The 17,562-nt window shown below is 35.2% G+C and overlaps 1 protein-coding gene across 1 annotated transcript; it reads left to right on the forward strand.

The window, feature by feature from the left end:
• The first annotated feature begins 13,831 nt into the window (after positions 1-13,831).
• Positions 13,832-17,302, forward strand: LOC137959372 (aluminum-activated malate transporter 12-like). The gene is made up of 6 exons (XM_068806771.1): positions 13,832-14,099; positions 14,625-14,765; positions 15,214-15,486; positions 16,538-16,647; positions 16,739-16,882; positions 16,967-17,302. Exons 1-6 carry the CDS (start codon positions 13,832-13,834, stop codon positions 17,300-17,302), a joined length of 1,272 nt encoding a protein of 423 aa, XP_068662872.1.
• The last annotated feature ends 260 nt before the right edge of the window (positions 17,303-17,562 follow it).

Genomic DNA, 17,562 nt, shown 5'->3' on the forward strand with positions numbered 1-17,562 from the left:
TCTATTCATTCAATTCCAATTCAAATAACTTTATAATCTTCTAAAAAAAAACTCAAGAACTCATGGCTGATTCTAAAATAAAGTCGTGGCATAACTATCCTTTACAATAGGTGTCATCTTATCACTTAAAGAGACACCTTTTCCTTACTCATTTCCAGAAATCCTTTAGGAAATTAAATTCCTCATAAGTCTTAAAGTATTATAGAAGGAATTAGCAACTTCCAAAAATTCACAAATCTCCAAAACAAACTGCTCTTTGAACTCGGCAAATCACAAAAACAACTTCATGTTTGGAGAATTCGAGTACTGTAACCATAAAGCAACTTGATTTAATCAGAAATATCAAGTAAAATACTAGTCTTGAATAATGAGAGATCAAGCTAAGTCTCATACAAGTCTCATATCATTCTTCCATCATATAAACAAAAAATTCATAATCAATAGATCTTCACAAAACTTGTAGGCAACTGATCTTGATCAAATTTGTAATATTTGAGTACAAGAAGATCTAGGTCATAATATTCTCTAAAAACCAAGGATTATCTTTCAAAACTTCTCATATGAAAGCCATTTGTTTCTTGATGTAATATAGAGATTAAAGGGTTGGTACATAGCATGAGTTTATGGAAAAAATTAACCTCACTTATCTTTTCATGGTTGAATATCTTCCTTCAAGAGCAACTTGCATGTGACCTTCAAAGGCACATAAGCATCACTTCAATGTGGGAATCCTAGATTCTACATTCAGATACCATATAGAATTTATGACTCCATCATATTGATCTCGAGGAGGGAGAGAAGAAGAAGAGGAAGAAGAAGAAGAAGGAAAGAAGAGAGAAAGGAGATAGAGTTTAAAGCTCGACTACCAAAAGAAGGGAAAGGAGAACTTGGATGACTTTGAGAAGAGAGGAGAGGACTTAATTCTCTACCTCTTAACCAAGGGCCTCTATTTATAATTTTAGAGAGTGTGTTACAATGACTACAATGCCCTTAGGGCTACAATCTTTACAAGAGAAAAGACATATATAGACATGTATCTCGTCAACTAATTTCATCTTCATGCCGTCTTTATGAGAAATCTTCTTATTTACTAAGATGCCACTTCTTGGACATGTGGGCTTTCTTCCTTGGACGTGTGGGCTTAAGCCAATCTTCTAACAAGGAATCTGATTAATCAAATATAATTCAATTTGAAAAGCTTCAACCTCAAAACTAGTTGGAACATTACTTTCATATAACAATGATAATCCGGTATCAACTATGTGTCTATGTTTTCTTTTAGCTATTCCATTTTGTTCTGAAGTATAAGGAATAGAGAGATAATGAAGAATTCCATATTGAATGAAATAAACTTTAAAAAGAGAGTTTATATACTCACATCCTCCATCAGAATGAAATACCCTTGATCCCGTAAGAAAATTGATTTTCCACCATATTTCAAAATTTAACAAATGTTCCAAATCTTAGCCTTTAGAGGATACATCCACACAAATCTATTGTAATCATCAACAATAGTAATATAATATTTGAATCCAAATTTAAAAATGAAAGTACAAATCATAATGAACCACTTCAAGTGGCTTAGTAGCTTTATGTTCAATACGATCAAAAGGCAATTTAGTTTGTTTTACGATCAGACAACTAACAGAACTGTCTAAAAAAAACTAAAATTAGGGATTAGTTTTTGTCTAACTAAGGATGAAATCATAGTTGAAGATGAATGACCATATCTTCTATGCCACAACATAAATTGTGATTCTTTTGTGACTCTAAAAGCTTTTTTCTTCTTGAAGAAACATATATAGACAATTAAACACTGGTCTGGATTATTCCATTATGTGTGTTCTTCACATGAAAATAATTTGGATGAAATTCCATAAAAAAAATTTATATTTTGTAAACTTTGAAACTAAAATGAGATTTTTTTATTTGTGGAACTAAAAGAGAATTTTTAAGGTAAAAGGAACCAATAGAGGATGGTAGTTGAATTTGTCCTTTTCCTTCAATAGAGAGAACATTACCACCTCCCACTCTTACTCTTTTTTATCATTTATAAGGAGATAGGTTTGAGAAAATACCTGGATTGTTTGGTATATGTGTTGTAGCATCAGTATCAGGAAGCTACTGTGAGTCCTCTTTTGGTTCAGAGATGGATAGAGTTGCTAAAGCACTTGAAATATTTTCAGCTTGGTAATTTTAATTGAACTGATGAGAACATGTATTAGCAGTGTGATTGGGTTTATGATAAACTTGACACCAAATCCTATTTTATGAGGTAGTGGATGATTGATGTTTCTTGTTGTAGAATTGACCGAAAGTATTATTTCTTAATTGGGCGGAGTTGTTATGTTTAGGGGACTTACCAAAATTTGGGTAGAATATTGATTGTTGCTTATTGTCTTTGATGAGTTGTTGGCAAAAAAAAATTCACCATCATGGCTGAAAATGTACTTCAAAGTATTTGATTTATCCGAAGGTCATGACTTTGGAGTATTGATAGAATTTCTTCATGATTTGTCAATGGAGGTCAAGCAAGCATTGTTGAAACCAAGGATTCATATGAAACATTTATCCCATGGAGAAGCCGAAAAGATTTGTCCTCTTCTGAAATAGGACTTTGTATGGCTACTGAAATGTCACATATTCCTTTGAATTTTGTGACATAGTCATTCAAAGTTTGATCCTCCGTCTTCTTCATTATTTTTAAAGTTTGATGGAGGTGCACCTCTCATTCCTTTGAGTGATTTGAAAAAATCATTTCTCAATTTTACCTTACATCCCCTGCAGTCTTGAGTCCAACCACATGGCAAAGGACTTCTTTGGCCACTATAGCATTGGACCAACTAACAAGTAATTGGTCTCTAAGCTCCCATTCTATGATACCATAAGAAAATTCAAGCCACCATGAATGAGTGAATGAATGAGTGCAGGAATGAGAGAGCATTAAGACATTCAAGACCAAAACCAAAGAGAGAGAAAGCCATGGCAAGGGACAAATTTTTTATGTGTATTGAATGAATTATAGAAGGCCTAAAAATATTTATATAGGTTTTTCAAAAATATTAAAGGAGAAATAAATCACAAGGACTTCCTTTTACAAGTTGTAATCTAGGTGTTTTTACATAATTACATAAATAAATTCAAAATAGAGTTCAATCATTCCTTTCTTCTTCCTTTGATTTTTGGATCTTGATCTTCTTTCTTTGATTGAGTAATTTGAGATAATTTATCTCCTTGATTGATTTGATTATGATTTGTAGAAGATCCTTGAGTTGGATGTCGTGGGACCCACATGTGAGAGATTGAAGGGATAGAATTCTCTAGAACGATGCATGGGGATGTCGTCTTTTGAGTGGAGGTGGACATCACCCATTGCATGGTTTTACATGGGTGATTTGTCCCTCTTTGCCTCTGGTGCCACCTTTAAATTAACATGGTTTTCCTTTGTTGTGGAGAGCTTTGGTTTAGCTTGGAATAATGCATCTTCTTGTACTTGTCTTTGTATGTTCATATATTTTTGTTGTTTTTCACTCACCAACTCTCCTCCAAGATGGAAAACTGCTATGAGGAGGAAATGGCTGCCTTATATAGTAGTCATACATGGGAATTGATTTCATTACCACTTGGGGAAAAGTTTGTAGGTTGTTGATGGGTGTTTATTATTAAACACAATCTGGATGGGTGTGTTGTTCGATTGATGGGAAGATTGGTTAGTTAAGGATTTACTCAGACATATAGTATTGATTATGAAGCAACATTTTCTCTAATTTCCAAACTTATAACACATCCGATTTCTCTTCCTGGCAACTCTAACTGGCCTCTTCATCCAATAGATGTGAAAAATGTCTTCCTTAAAGGTGATCTCCTACATGCTTCAACCACCTGATTTTTTGGTTGATAGAGAGAAATGGAGTAGACTTAAGAAGTCACTCTGTAGCCTCGAGCAATCTCCTTGAGCATGGTTTGATAGATTAAGTAAAGTAGTTTGTGGGTTTAGTTTTAAGCTGTCTAAAAATGGATCATTCTGTGTTTGTTAGATAGACTAACAAGGTGTTATTCTTTTAGCTATTTAAGTAGATGGTATCATTCTCATTGGGAATGGTTAAATGGGCATTCTCCAGTTAAAGGGAAACTTCTACAAGTTTTTTCAAACTAAAGATCTTGTACCCTTGAAATATTTTCTTGGAATTTAGGTGTAACTATCTCAAACTGGAATTGTTTTATCCCAAAGAAAGATGTATTGGAAATAATTTAAGAAACAAGAATGCTTGGTTGTAAGCCCCTTAACGGTCCATACTCCTTAACACTCGTATGCACCCGAATGTCAAATTGTGTCCAGAGTCCTTAAATGAAATTGATGTTGGGAATTTTTTAAATGTTGTCTGTATGGAAGGTCTGTTGGGTCCGAATGACTTTCAGATATATCATTTTTGAGTCTCTTCTGGTGGTTCCTATGTTGTGAGATTTTACTAGTTTCTAGTGAGCTAAGTTACTGTTTGTTGCTCTCACACCCATTTGAACATGTCTCAAAATCTTTTTTTCTAGCACTAGAGTCTCTACTCTCAATTAGAGGCTTACCTCAATAAAATTAGTTTGGTGTTAATCTGTAGCATAAAAGAGTAAAGTTATCAACAGGATTCTTTACATATATATATATGGTGTCAACTTGTTGGAGCTCGACCTCAATTCATGATTTTAGATTCCTGTAAACCGTTGGCTTTGAGCCAGTAAATTAGTAAGCGAAGGGAAATCATAGGTGGAAGACTGTGGATCAAAGCATACATGTTTTCAATTTTTAGTTGAAGGCTTTTCATGCAATTATTTCATCATATTCTGTTTGTTTAACTTGGTCTACATTCTTTGTTTTTTCCTCTTTGATCAAAAGAATCATAGGTCCATAGAGATTTATAGATTACGAGACATAAAAAGTCGTGGCTTAGTTGCTTGTGCTTTCAAATTTTTTATAGTAGTCCATGCTTTTATATTTTTCTTCTAAATATCAACGTATATTTAATTCTATGTGACATTTTCTTCTCTTTGGGCTTTATGATTTCCTATTGCATATGAAACTTTGTTAGAAGCTAACATGCATGTCCATCTATCGATTGAAATGATAAATTAGTAATCCATTTCCATTGCAGAAAAAATATAAAACCAGAAACACATTTAACATTTTACCAGGCTTATCAATCATTTCACAATTTCCAATGTATTGAGCAACAAAAACCCACATCCAAGCTTATGTCTCTTTCTCATCTTCAAACCAACATTATCTTGGATCTCCTAGGATCTAGATTTTTTTCCATTCATTTTCCTCTTCAAGTTAGGTTTACTCAGTGACCTTCTCTATTTTATTTTTTCAATGTGTTTTATCTTTTTATTTAACATTGGATGTGTACCAATATGAATACCTTTTTCATTGTCACAATGAAGTTGCATTGGGGTCTCCACAGAAAAGTCAAATTCTATAAGGATTGAAGCCATAACATCTCATTAATTGCTTGTGTCATAACCCTGTATTTACCATATGTACTACACCAAGCTACAACACTCTGTTCCTTACTGTACCAGGTCACTAGATTGCCACCAACCATTGTACAAAAACAAAAAGTAGATTTTTTATCATCAAGAGAACCTATCCAGTCTGCATTTGCAAATCCTTAGTCTTTAAAATGCTCATGGTTCTTATACAATAAGCCTTGTCTTGGACTCTTCTTCAAATACCTCAATTGAATTTTTAGAAAAGACAAATACTTCACTAACTTCTTGTAATTTGAGTACATGAGCCTCTATTTATAAAAGATGAAACAAGTAGAATCTAATTACAATTAAACTGCCCCTGTCTCAGTTACACCCAAAGTTAAACACTAAAGGACAAGTCCTAGAATAATTGAATAACTGAATATAAATAGAAGATTAACATAACTAAACCACCTTTAACTGAGACTCTTTTGTGAGACTTCCTCTTATGAGACTCAATAAGACTCCACCATAATAATTTTCGCTTTATATGACATCTTGCTATGAGAGACATGCAAGACTCTTCCATACTTGCTCTTCAACATTCCCCCTCTAGCAGGAGTTTATAACTTCAGAATGCAATAAAAAATTTCTTGGTCTTCAATCTTGGTCTACAATCTTCATCAGATAATTTTTTTCATAGATGTTAAATCTTCATCATTTGTTCTCCTCCTTTCTCGAATATTTTGGTCACATAAAAATTACCAAAACATGTGGAACAAAATACCTCTTTCTTGCACTTCTTATTTTACTTCTCCCTCTCAAGCTAGGGATAAAAGGGACATAGAGACCCAACTTGGACAAAACACAATATGGGTGAATAAAATCATTCCTAGCCATATGACAAAGCTCCCTACACCAGTTAAAATGGTCAGAGTTTGAAACACACTCCACTCTATTTTAAAGGTGAAAAATACTTTCAGACACAACAAAGAGACTACCCACTTTTTAAAGGTAGTTCAAACTCAAATCACCTCTTGGGTGGAATAAAAGACTTGACTCATGTTGGATATTGGACACTCTCCTATAATTTTTAGGTAGTGGGTTTAGGCATTGCTCTGAAGTGATAAAAACACAAGAAGATAAACTGAAGAAATACCAGAGGAAAACAACTTTAACTGGAAGGAGGCAACTATGCAACACTCATACTTCTAAATGAATCTAGAATATGACCCTTCTTATTGAAAGAAATAGGGGCGACTATCATGGTAAAACTTAATAAATTTGACCAAATATAACTTTTTTTTGTGTGACTACAATTTTTGGAGTTGACCATGCATAGGATACAAAATCAAGTAACAAAAATGCAAAACTTGAAAAGAACATCGAAGTAGGAAATGTTTGCATACCTTGAATGAGCACATCATGGAGTGATTAATTCTTATCAAAATTTTCTAATTAGAAGAAACAATTGGCTAAAAACTAGGATTCAAGGATAAAAGGAAACTCAATTCATGCCAATGCAAGGAGAGATAATAGGAGATAAAATAGGAAAAAAAATGAGAGATTTGTTTTTTGAACATACCTTTGGCACTTATGATATCAATATCTCCAAAAATATAGCCTAGAATAATAAAAAATTTATTTCTCAATAAACTAGACTCAAGGATTTTTGAATTGATACCAAATTTGACATAAAAAGCTTAGTTCTTGATTCTTTTATGACCTTTGAATTTTATTTATTATGTAGCTTGACCCTTGCCGACTCCAATGTGAATATCTCCTTAAATATAAATCAAGTTGACATGAAAGTTTTTCCTTATAAAACTAGACTTTGATACCTTTCATCCAAATATAAAATTTCATTAAATATACTTATTTTGGGACAAATAATCTGATATATTTTGGACTCTTTATTCTGGTCATACTAAGTACTCTTTCTCCTTTGGCCAGCATGACCAATGACACTTCTGAGCTTGATATCTTCAAGTAAAAAGCTCAGATTGAGAATTAGTTGGATAGGTAAGAAAATAGACTTATAGATATTTATTTTAGTATACAATTCTTTACATAAAGCCTCCTTATTGATGGTATAAAATGGCTCGAACATTGTAACTTTCTTGCAGTCTGACCTTTATTGCTTCAAATATCGATTTCTCTTTGTATAAAACTCTGATTGCCAAAATTATTTTTGTGTTGGAAATTAGACTAGAAGTTATTTCATTTAATATATAATTTTCAATATTAAAAGTTCAATATGGAGGTGTGAATGTCAATAAAAAATCAAGTAGGGGGACATGAAAGAAAGAAAAAAGATAATATGTGTAAGCACCTAACCAATACAACCCGAAAAGACTAGTCAATTAAGGTGCAGAAAGCCAAGTCTTAACACAGACCACAAACACTAACACCCACCCTATCAAATGCAAATGCAAAGTCCCCCAGCCAAATATGCGAACGCGCGGGGATTCGAATGCGGGACGTGGGACAAACCTGCTCTGATACCATGTTAGTACCTAACCAATGCAACCCGAAGACTAGTTGATTAAGGTGTGGCAAGCCAAGTCTTAACACAGACTACAAACACTAACACTCACCTCGCCAAATGCAAATGCAAAGTCCCCACGCCAAACATGCGAACGCGCGGGGATTCGAACGCGGGACGTGGGACAAACCTGATCTGATACCATGTAAGCATCTAACCAATACAACTAGAAAAGACTAGTCGATGAAGGTGAAGATAGCCAAGTTGTTATGGTCCAGGGTTAGATACATATGCCTTCCGCTCCTAACAGGCCGGTCTTTTGGGTAGTATTGGCTAGGTGCATAACTTTTGGTATCATAGCAGGCGCTACATCTTGAGTTCGACTCCCCGCCTGCACAGGCGACCACAATCCCCGGACGTTCCCCAAAGGCTCTCGTCACTGTGTTAATGCCATTGTGGTCGTCAGCTCGGGAGGGTGGGGTGTACTGTTATGGTATTGGGTTAAGTACCTATGCCTTCCACTCCTAACATGCCGGTCTTTTGGGTAGTATTTGCTAGGTGCATAACACAAGCCTTAACACTAACACCCACCTCGCCAAATGCAAATGCAAAGTCCCCGTGCCAAGCATGCGAACGCGGGACGTGGCGTGCCTAGCTTAAGCACCTAACCAATACATCCCTTAAAAGACTAGTCGATTAGGGTGCGGAAAGCCAAGTCTTAACACAAACCACAAATACTAACAATATGAACCTAAACTACTAGGATGATTGATAAAAAAATAGATCACATTATCTTTGAGGGTTGACCGAGTCAACTCACAAAACCCACTCTAATACTATGTTGAATTTCTGGAAACAAGAAATACTTTACTAACTTCATGTAATTTGAGTACATGAACGTCTATTTATAATAGAGGAAACTAGTAGAATCCAATTAAAATTAAACTGTCATTGTCACAGTAACACCCAAAGTTAAACACGAAAGGATAAGTCCTAGAGCAATTGGATAAATGAACATAGATAGAAGACTAACATAACTAAAACACTTTTAACTGAGACTCTTCTGTGAGACCTCCTCATGTGAGCCTCCTACAAAACTCCACCATAATAATTTTGGCTCTGTAAGACTTCTTGCTACGAGAGACATGTAAGACACTTCCATACTGACTCGTCAACAACCTCAATATCCTTTCAAGAGTTTACCAATGAGAAGATTGATGTTTATGTATAAAATGACTGATAACACTGACAATAAAAGAAACATTAGATATCTGAAGGAAGTGCTAAGCGATAACAGAGATCACATGAAACATTAACTCTTCATGGTGATATGACTATTCTTATCATCTTGTCAGAGGAGGTCCATAAAAGGATCTAAATTAGGAAATTGTCAATGAAGGAGTGATACATGACCTAGAGTGCTACAAGAATTCAAAGATAAAATGGAAAAAGAAAAGAAGAAAGATAATGTTATTAATCGACAAAAAAAATGAAAAACATGAAAAAACCAATATAGAAGGATGACAACATTGCTATCATCAACTACTGGGTCTAAGACCATAAAAGTAAACGAATGGAAGGGCTTTCACATGTTTGGGAAGAGTTTATTCAGGTAATGCATTATCTATTTTGATTTATTGCATAATAGGCTTTGGATAATATTTTTGTTAAGTGTTATTTTTATACTTTCTTTTTTTGCGTAGAAAAATAAAGATGTCAAGTACTTTAGAAATAAAAGTTTTTGTAACTATGAACTCCTCTATACCATAGTTGGAGAAAAATTAACAAGAAGAAATTTTTTTGCTATGGCAGGAACTAAAAGTGAAACAAATGAAACAACAAAAGTTAGTCATAATGAGCAAGATAAGTGCAAATATGATATGATGGTGTAATGGATTCATGGGCTACACAAACGCTTGGATCAAGTGAGGGTGCTGACTCGACTAGTAGCCATAGACAAGGCCGATAAACTAATTTGTTGAGAAAGCTTAAACATCGAGCTCGAGTAATGGGGGAGATGGATGAAGCAATGGTGGCTTGTATTGAACATTTTTCTGCTGAAATTCAAAAAATTGTATAAGTTGGGAATGGTTGTAAAGCAAATAGATAGATTGGTGCTATTCAAGAAATTTCTGATGTAGACACAAACCTTTTCTGCCATACTCCTTTGTTGGATACAAATGAAAAGAAGTGTTATTTGTTCGATATGATATTGGAAAATGGATTTTTTGAAGTTCCTCTATGAGGAAAGTAGAAATAGGAGAATGTAATAGGAGGATATCATGTTAATTTGTTTGTATTATAATCACTATGTTGTGGATTTTTTTTTAATTTTCTTTTATTTTATGATTTATCTTGTTGACAATGTGAATGACTATTTTATTTTTAAAATTTTTAGTTATATATGTGGATTTTCATGTTGGTATCAATGAATTCTTAATTTTTATATGTTTTTATATAGTTTGGTATTGATATTTTATCATTATATAGGTGTCGAGATTCTCATGATTATTTACAGTGAGGGCGCTACTGTTGCTTTAGGAGCAATAACATATTCTCTAATTATTATATCAATTTACTTTGATACTATATCTTCACCTTAAAAAAATTGGATTGTGTGGAGGGGCTCATATACGCTTAATGTTGTAGCATAATGAATATTTTTTTCGATGTGTTTATAAGATGAGGCCATATGTGTTCACCAATCTTTGTAATTTGCTAAGAAATAGGATACTTCTTGCTGACACCTACTACATTAAAGTTGAAGAACAAGTTGCAATATTCATTGTTACCATATGTCAGGGCCAAAGATATACAGTGTCAATGGAATGGTTCAGATGCTCACTTTAGACTATTAGTACATATTTCAATAGAGTACTAAAGGTGATACTGAAATTGAAAAATGATTATATACATCCTCTTTCAACTAGAAATGTTCATAAAAAAATAGCAGGTAATGATAAGTACTGTGTGCATTTTAAGATAAACAACTATTGTTTATGTATTTATTCATTTAAAAGAATAACATATTAACTTTCAATGTGAAAATATTAAAATTGCATAGGAGCAATTGATGGGACTTATATAAAGGCTTATATTATTGGCAAGGACATCGCTAGGTTTTGGAATTAGAAACAATAGTTATCACAAAATGTGATGGCAATATGTAATTTTAATATGGACTTCACTTTTGTAGTAGTTAGATAGGAAGGATCGATAGCCGATGCTCGCATTTTATGCACACATTAGATGCATCAAACGGGCTTGTAGTCCCAAGAGGTAATATGCTTGTTTTATTAATTTATATTTCTACTTGTTAGCTTTAGGCATATTAATCATTATTGTTATTTCATATTGTAGGAAAGTACTACTTGGTAGATGTTGGGTATCCAAAGTTGCCTAGTTTTGTGGCACCTTATCATTCAACTACATATCATTTAAATGAATATGATGAAAATCATCTCCCTCAAATGATTTCAAAGTTATTCAACCATCAACATTCATCATTAAGAGGCATAATTGAGAGAACTTTTGGTATGTGGAAGCAATGGCTTGTAATTTTGGATTGAACACTTCCACACCCATACATGACTCAAGTAAAAATTGTCATTGCACGTTGTATTATTCACAATTTTTTTATAGATATTAGATCACAATGAGGGATTGAAGGAGAGGAACTAGTAGAAGATATAGGGGATGATCTAGAATTTGGATAAGTTCAATAAGAAGATGAAGATGATTTAGAGGAACTAATTAACCAACCTATAGTTTGAGTATCAAGGAGAAAGAGAAATGAACAAACTGAATTAGCTAATCTTTAGTAGTTCAAATGAGAGGCAATATATAGAGTAAAATAGTTGATTTAACATGGCCCATATATTTTCAAAAAATATTTTTAAATTTTATATTTCACATTTTTTTCTAAAATTTATCGAACAAGTATGGTAATGTATGAGACTGATTATTAATTTTTATTTATTTTCCTGAAAAAGACATTAACAGGTTTATATGAAAATTTTAAAAAAAATTCATGTAATTTCCTAGTAAGTTGTACTGTGCACTTGCTTTGGTCTCTAGTGCTCAACGTATATCTGTTATTAATATTGAAACTGTTACGTTCAACATTTCTCTGTGATTAATGTTGAAATCATATTGTTGCGGTGGATGCCCTCTATGAGAGGTATTCCTTTTTAAGTTGGGATGCAGCATCACAGTCGCAATAGTTGTCCCTGCACTTATCCAGGTAAACACAGTTCGTCCAAAAGGAATCTTGCTCCGATTAATCCAGGTTCACAGATGTTGTTAAGAGCACCTCTTGTTATTGCTCTTGTAAAAAGGTTCTGGTGACTGGAATTAAGACATGGATAAGTTGTATAGAGAGAATCGGAGTCTAAGATTCTTAAGATTTTAGACTATGTAAAGAGTTCCCATTTCTTTTCTTCTGTCATTTCCATGAACATGAGTGCATGAAAGCAAAAGTGTTTTCCGTGGCACGGAATTGAATAATATTTTAAGTGAAATGCTCCAAATCATGGCTCTTTCCTCTCTCAATGGACTCGAACCTTTTTCACACCCTTTATCCCAGTTTTGTCTCTTCTTCTCCCTCGGTGTGTCGTAATTTGCACCCTTGCCGGCCACCAGAAAAATGCTGATATTCAGAATCGTTACTTGATCCTCAGCCCGTCCTTCCCTTCATTCATTTTACAAGTTTTTGATCTTGCAAATCGTCCCGGCTTTAAGACGAATATAAAAATTCCATGGCAAATCGTCTCTTCTAGGAAGAGAAGTGGGATTATATGAAGCGTTTGGCGGAAGAGTGGGAACGAGGGAGAGTTACCAGACAAGAGTTTGGTGGCTTTCGAAGCCAAACGCACCACCTCTGTGGTGCTGTCCTTTCTCTCTCGGCCCTCTCTCCCTATATACAACTCGCATACGTTATCTCTATCTTTCTTTCTTCATTGGTGTCAACCCATTCTTCCATTTCTGCAGAAAACGTGTATTACTTAGATCTGCATCTTATGGTCTTTCCTCATCCCTCTCTTTGGCAGAGTTAGGATGGCCTTCAATGACATCGTTTTCTATTGAAACGAAGTTCCAGATGCTACATCAAGAAATACTATTTTTCGATGGAATTATTTGGAATCTTGGTATCTAAAGAGATCATATTAAAAATTTGCCCAAAAATAAATATAATTTTATGAAAAAAAATCCTACCCATGTACTAATCTGATTGTATTTCTAACTTCTCATGATTTAAAATTATCCTAAAGAAAAAATAATACCATTTATCTTATGATTCCACCTACATCTTCCTGTAACTTCATTTTTAGGGGAAAAAAAGCCACAAACTGTAAAAGTTTCACAATTTGTCTGCAACAATGGACCTCTCACTACGTAAGTGTCCCAAGTAAAAGAGCGAGTTGATTACCCATTGACTAAATCTGATCGATCATCTAAAAAAAGGCTGATCAACCCAATACGAAAACTTCAAACTTAAAAAATAGAATTCCGAAGTGCTTCTCATTAACACCTCAAAGAAAAACTTTAAGCAGATTGGCCTTCGATCTTGTGGATCATCCACCCTTCGCACCCGAAGCAAGAACCCTGCGACGTGATTGATTCAGGACATCAAATAAAAAAGAACCCAGAATGGTACTGGGTTGGTACGGCGATGACCTCATTGCTCCTTCCCTCTTCTGTTGATCCAAAGAGAGACGATCGAATTCTGTTCAACTTTAGTCAGTGTAAGGCGCGTGTTTCACTCATCTCAATCTGCTTCCGTGTAACGATGAAAGTGGGTCCTGAATGCGGGTATAAATATCTGCCACGCTACTCCTTCTTTAACTTCTCTGATCGATCGAAAGAGATATTCTCGAAAAGCACAGAATGGAGACCGTGATACACATCAGGGGTGATGAAAGAGCCGCTTCCGATGTTTTTAAGAAGGAGAAGCCATCTCTTTTCTCGGTCTTTTCTTCTCAATTGCATAAGATTGGAGGAGAAGACTCCAGGAAATTTATTCACAGCATCAAGGTTGGACTCGCTCTGGTTCTCGTCTCTCTCCTCTATCTGGTTCGGCGCCTTTACGACCAAGTTGGAGATAATGCCATGTGGGCGATCATGACTGTTGTGGTTATGTTCGAGTTTTATGCAGGTATAACGTCATGCAAGCTTTTATGTTCCGTCATTCTTCATGGTTCCCATTGTTCTCTCTCTCTCTCTCTCTCTCTCTCTCTCTCTCTAGACCAGCTGAGTTCGCAAAGAGTAAGCTAGTACAATATATATATTTTGCCGATTTAAACGTGCTTGCTTTATTTGCTGCATTAACATTAATGATCAGGCTGATGAGAATAACCAATAATCACAAACCGTTTCTGGAGACTTGAATTATCAAACAATTCTTAGCTGCATCTCTCTCTTTCGACATTAGTCCAACCAGTGTGAAATTTCCAAGGAGTACTGCTTCTGCAACTGAACATGCATGCCTCCATTGCCGTATGAAAAACAAGCATTCTCGGAAGTGGGATATCATTGTTAAGGTTCCATTTCCTCCATTGCCAGCAGCAGTTTTGGCAGAGAGTGTGTGTGAAGTTAGATCATAATGTTGCTGTTTGAGCAATTTACGAATGATTTCACTTGTCGATTTGACCGACCAAAACTAACGTCGGATACATATTAGGTGCGACGCTGAGCAAGGGCTTGAATCGTGGAATGGGCACTATCGTGGGAGGTGGGTTGGGTTGTTTGGCAGCTTTTTTGGCTCGTCAGGTTGGCAAGAGTTCCAGGGCCGTCGCCATTGGCGTGTCTGTGTTTATCTTCGGTAAGCATCTTTTACGAATCCCTTATTTTAATCCAAATCATCTTAAAAATTGCAGCTTTTTTTGTTCTTAGTCTTTATCGTCCACCATGAACAAACTTTCGGATTATTATTTCAGAAGATCGGAATAACACAGCGATAATTTTGTTACTGGAGTGGAGTGTGAGTCACCGGGGTTGTGCCACACCATACGCGTCGCCATGGCTGTGGAGACGTTTACTCCTTTTCGGTTTTTCATGACTTGAACAAAAGAAAAATACTAGGAACTTGGAAGGAAGTAGCCATTAACGATCGAATTCGATTCTTTAATGGCCTGGATTCCTCACCAATTAGACGCAGACTTTAGAAGAAAAAACACAAAAAGAAGAAAAAGAAATAAATGACGATGCACGTCAAGTTAAACTTTCCTTCAGAATATGTATAAAAAACAGTGCTGATTTTGATATTTCAGGGTCGTTAGCAACTTACGCCCGGATGATCCCTAGCGTCAAGAAAAAATTTGATTACGGGGCTATGATCTTCATTCTCACGTTCAATCTAATCGCTGTTTCGGGCGCCCGCGTCGAGGAGATTATCAAGTTAACAATTGAACGCCTCATCACAATTGCAATGGGTTTCACAATCTGCATCTTCGTGAACCTGTTAATTTTCCCCATCTGGGCCAGCGATGAGCTTCATGGTGCCTTAGTCGACAAATTTGATTGTCTTGCCCGTTCGATTGAAGGTAAATTATCTGAATTTTACCTCATTAAGAAATGTGGATTTGCCGAAAAAAAAATCATGCTTTAGAAGGGAATGCTATCGACTTCCAACCCTTGGGCCTTTTACCATGTCAGCATGTATAGGAGTTATTCAGTATGTGTCCACTCATGTAACATCGACCAACTTAAAATATGTGCCCACAAAGGTGATATGTGATAAACCTATAATGTTATTTATGTGATACCCACATAAAATATCTCATATTAAAGACATGGTAATGAGATCACTTGGCTTGATGTTAATAGAGCTAAGTCTTCAAGAAAGGAGCTCATTCACACCAAACCAAGTGATTGGCCACGTTCAATGCCTTCTTGGATTGGATATATACGTAAAAGAAGCATAGTTTCAATGCATGAGGTATGTATGTCTTTGCGCACATAAAAATGAGAATTTATTGAAGGATTTTAATGGCAGGTGTATGTGAGTCATGCAAACATAGTTTATGTTGAATATTAAACTTGACTGGAATCAAAGAATCGGTTGAAGGGCTTATTCTCATTTAAATAGTGCAAACAATATGTCATTGAAAAATTATATCTGTACAGGCTCCAATTAATCAAACAAGGATTGATGTTTTCTACAATTAAGTTATTACCAATTTACTACAGGTTATTCAACAAAATCGAAAATACATACATGATGCATCTAGAGAATGTATTTGGTTACAAGTCATTAAATGTAGAAGTGTTTTTTGAATAGTATGAATACCCGTGTACTCAAGCTTTGAATAAGCAAGCAATTGAATCAAGAATTCCTTTTATCGTTTGTTTTTCTTCTTCCTTTCTCTTTCTTTGAGTTACTTGCCCACCTTTGCTTCCAATAGTTTAGTTAATAGTAGCCTTCTCATGTCACTCAAAGAAAAAAACATAATTAGATTAATGTAAAACATATAGTTTTAGTGATACTACAAACCTTCATATGCATGATCATTTCTTACAAGTGCCACAACAGTTTAAAGCCTCTCTTGTAAAATTAATGGATTTAAAATCAATTTACCTTGTATTTCATGACAGATTGCCTGCAAGAGTACTTCAATCTGATTGATAATGAGAAGTCAGAAACAAGCTCCAAACCGAATGGGTGCCTCTCTGTGCTCTACTCTAAAGCAAAAGACGAGTCACTGGTTTGTATGGAGTGGATTGAGTTTTATAGCTTCTGTTCTTAAATTCCTGACAAAAAGGAGTGCTAAAGCATGTTCTGGTTTTATGTTTCAGGCCAACTTTGCAAGATGGGAGCCATGGCATGGAAAATTTGGATTCCGTTATCCTGGCAACAAGTATCTACACATTGCCAAGTTGCTTAGAGAGTTGGCTGCCTCTGTCTTTGCATTGAAGGAATTTCTACACTCCCATACTCAGGCATATATGGACTTTCTTCCTTTCATATATCAAAATGAACTCAGGGAACTGTTTGTCTAAATTCATTTTTCTGTTTTTCCACAGTGGTCTCCACCTTGCTCAAAGATGGCAATCAAGGAGCCTTGTGAAGCTCTTGGGACAATCTTAAGCTTCATCTTGACAGAACTTGGAGACTGTATCTTTAAGACCAGGAAATACCAAGCACAAGAATTAGTTGCAAGCAAATTACACTCGACAAGGCTAATACTGAGCCTAGCCTTGTCTGATTCAAAGATCATGAAAGTGGAAAATGGGAATGATGCCATCAGTGGTGGACTACTCGTAAGCTTTGTGATCTCATTGATGAATATTGCAAACAAAGTTGAAGCATTAGCTAAAGAGGTTGAAGAACTTGGAGTTGTTGCTAGTTTCCCTCAATAGAAGCTGCAACAGCTAGCTGCGACGTCCCTAACCTGCACAATCTCGGTGCAAGCAGTTTTTGGTCATTCTATGGATATAAAATAAAATTGTAGTTATGAGCAGAGATATGAGTGGTTAGGGTGTCCTCAAATGTATACATAACACACTACAGTAAGCAAACAATACATCTGTCAACAGTTTCTAGCTTAGAAAAATCTCCTAGTGAATTCTTACAGTAAGCAAGCAATACAAAGATTATCTCCCTACGAATTCGTATAGTA

This window comes from Aristolochia californica, unplaced genomic scaffold (assembly GCF_029961685.1).
Source record: "Aristolochia californica isolate CCGP_79_NKW_82.1479 unplaced genomic scaffold, dmAriCali1.0.hap1 SCAF_3, whole genome shotgun sequence".
Lineage (NCBI taxonomy): Eukaryota > Viridiplantae > Streptophyta > Magnoliopsida > Piperales > Aristolochiaceae > Aristolochia > Aristolochia californica.

Bases quoted from the DNA above. Each gene is read 5' to 3' on its own strand.
- LOC137959372 (XM_068806771.1), top strand. From the start codon at position 13,832: ATGGAGACCGTGATACACATCAGGGGTGATGAAAGAGCCGCTTCCGAT. The intron at 14,100-14,624 runs GTATAACGTCAT...GATACATATTAG, and splicing joins TATGTTCGAGTTTTATGCAG to GTGCGACGCTGAGCAAGGGC. The intron at 16,648-16,738 runs GTTTGTATGGAG...TTTATGTTTCAG, and splicing joins AAGCAAAAGACGAGTCACTG to GCCAACTTTGCAAGATGGGA.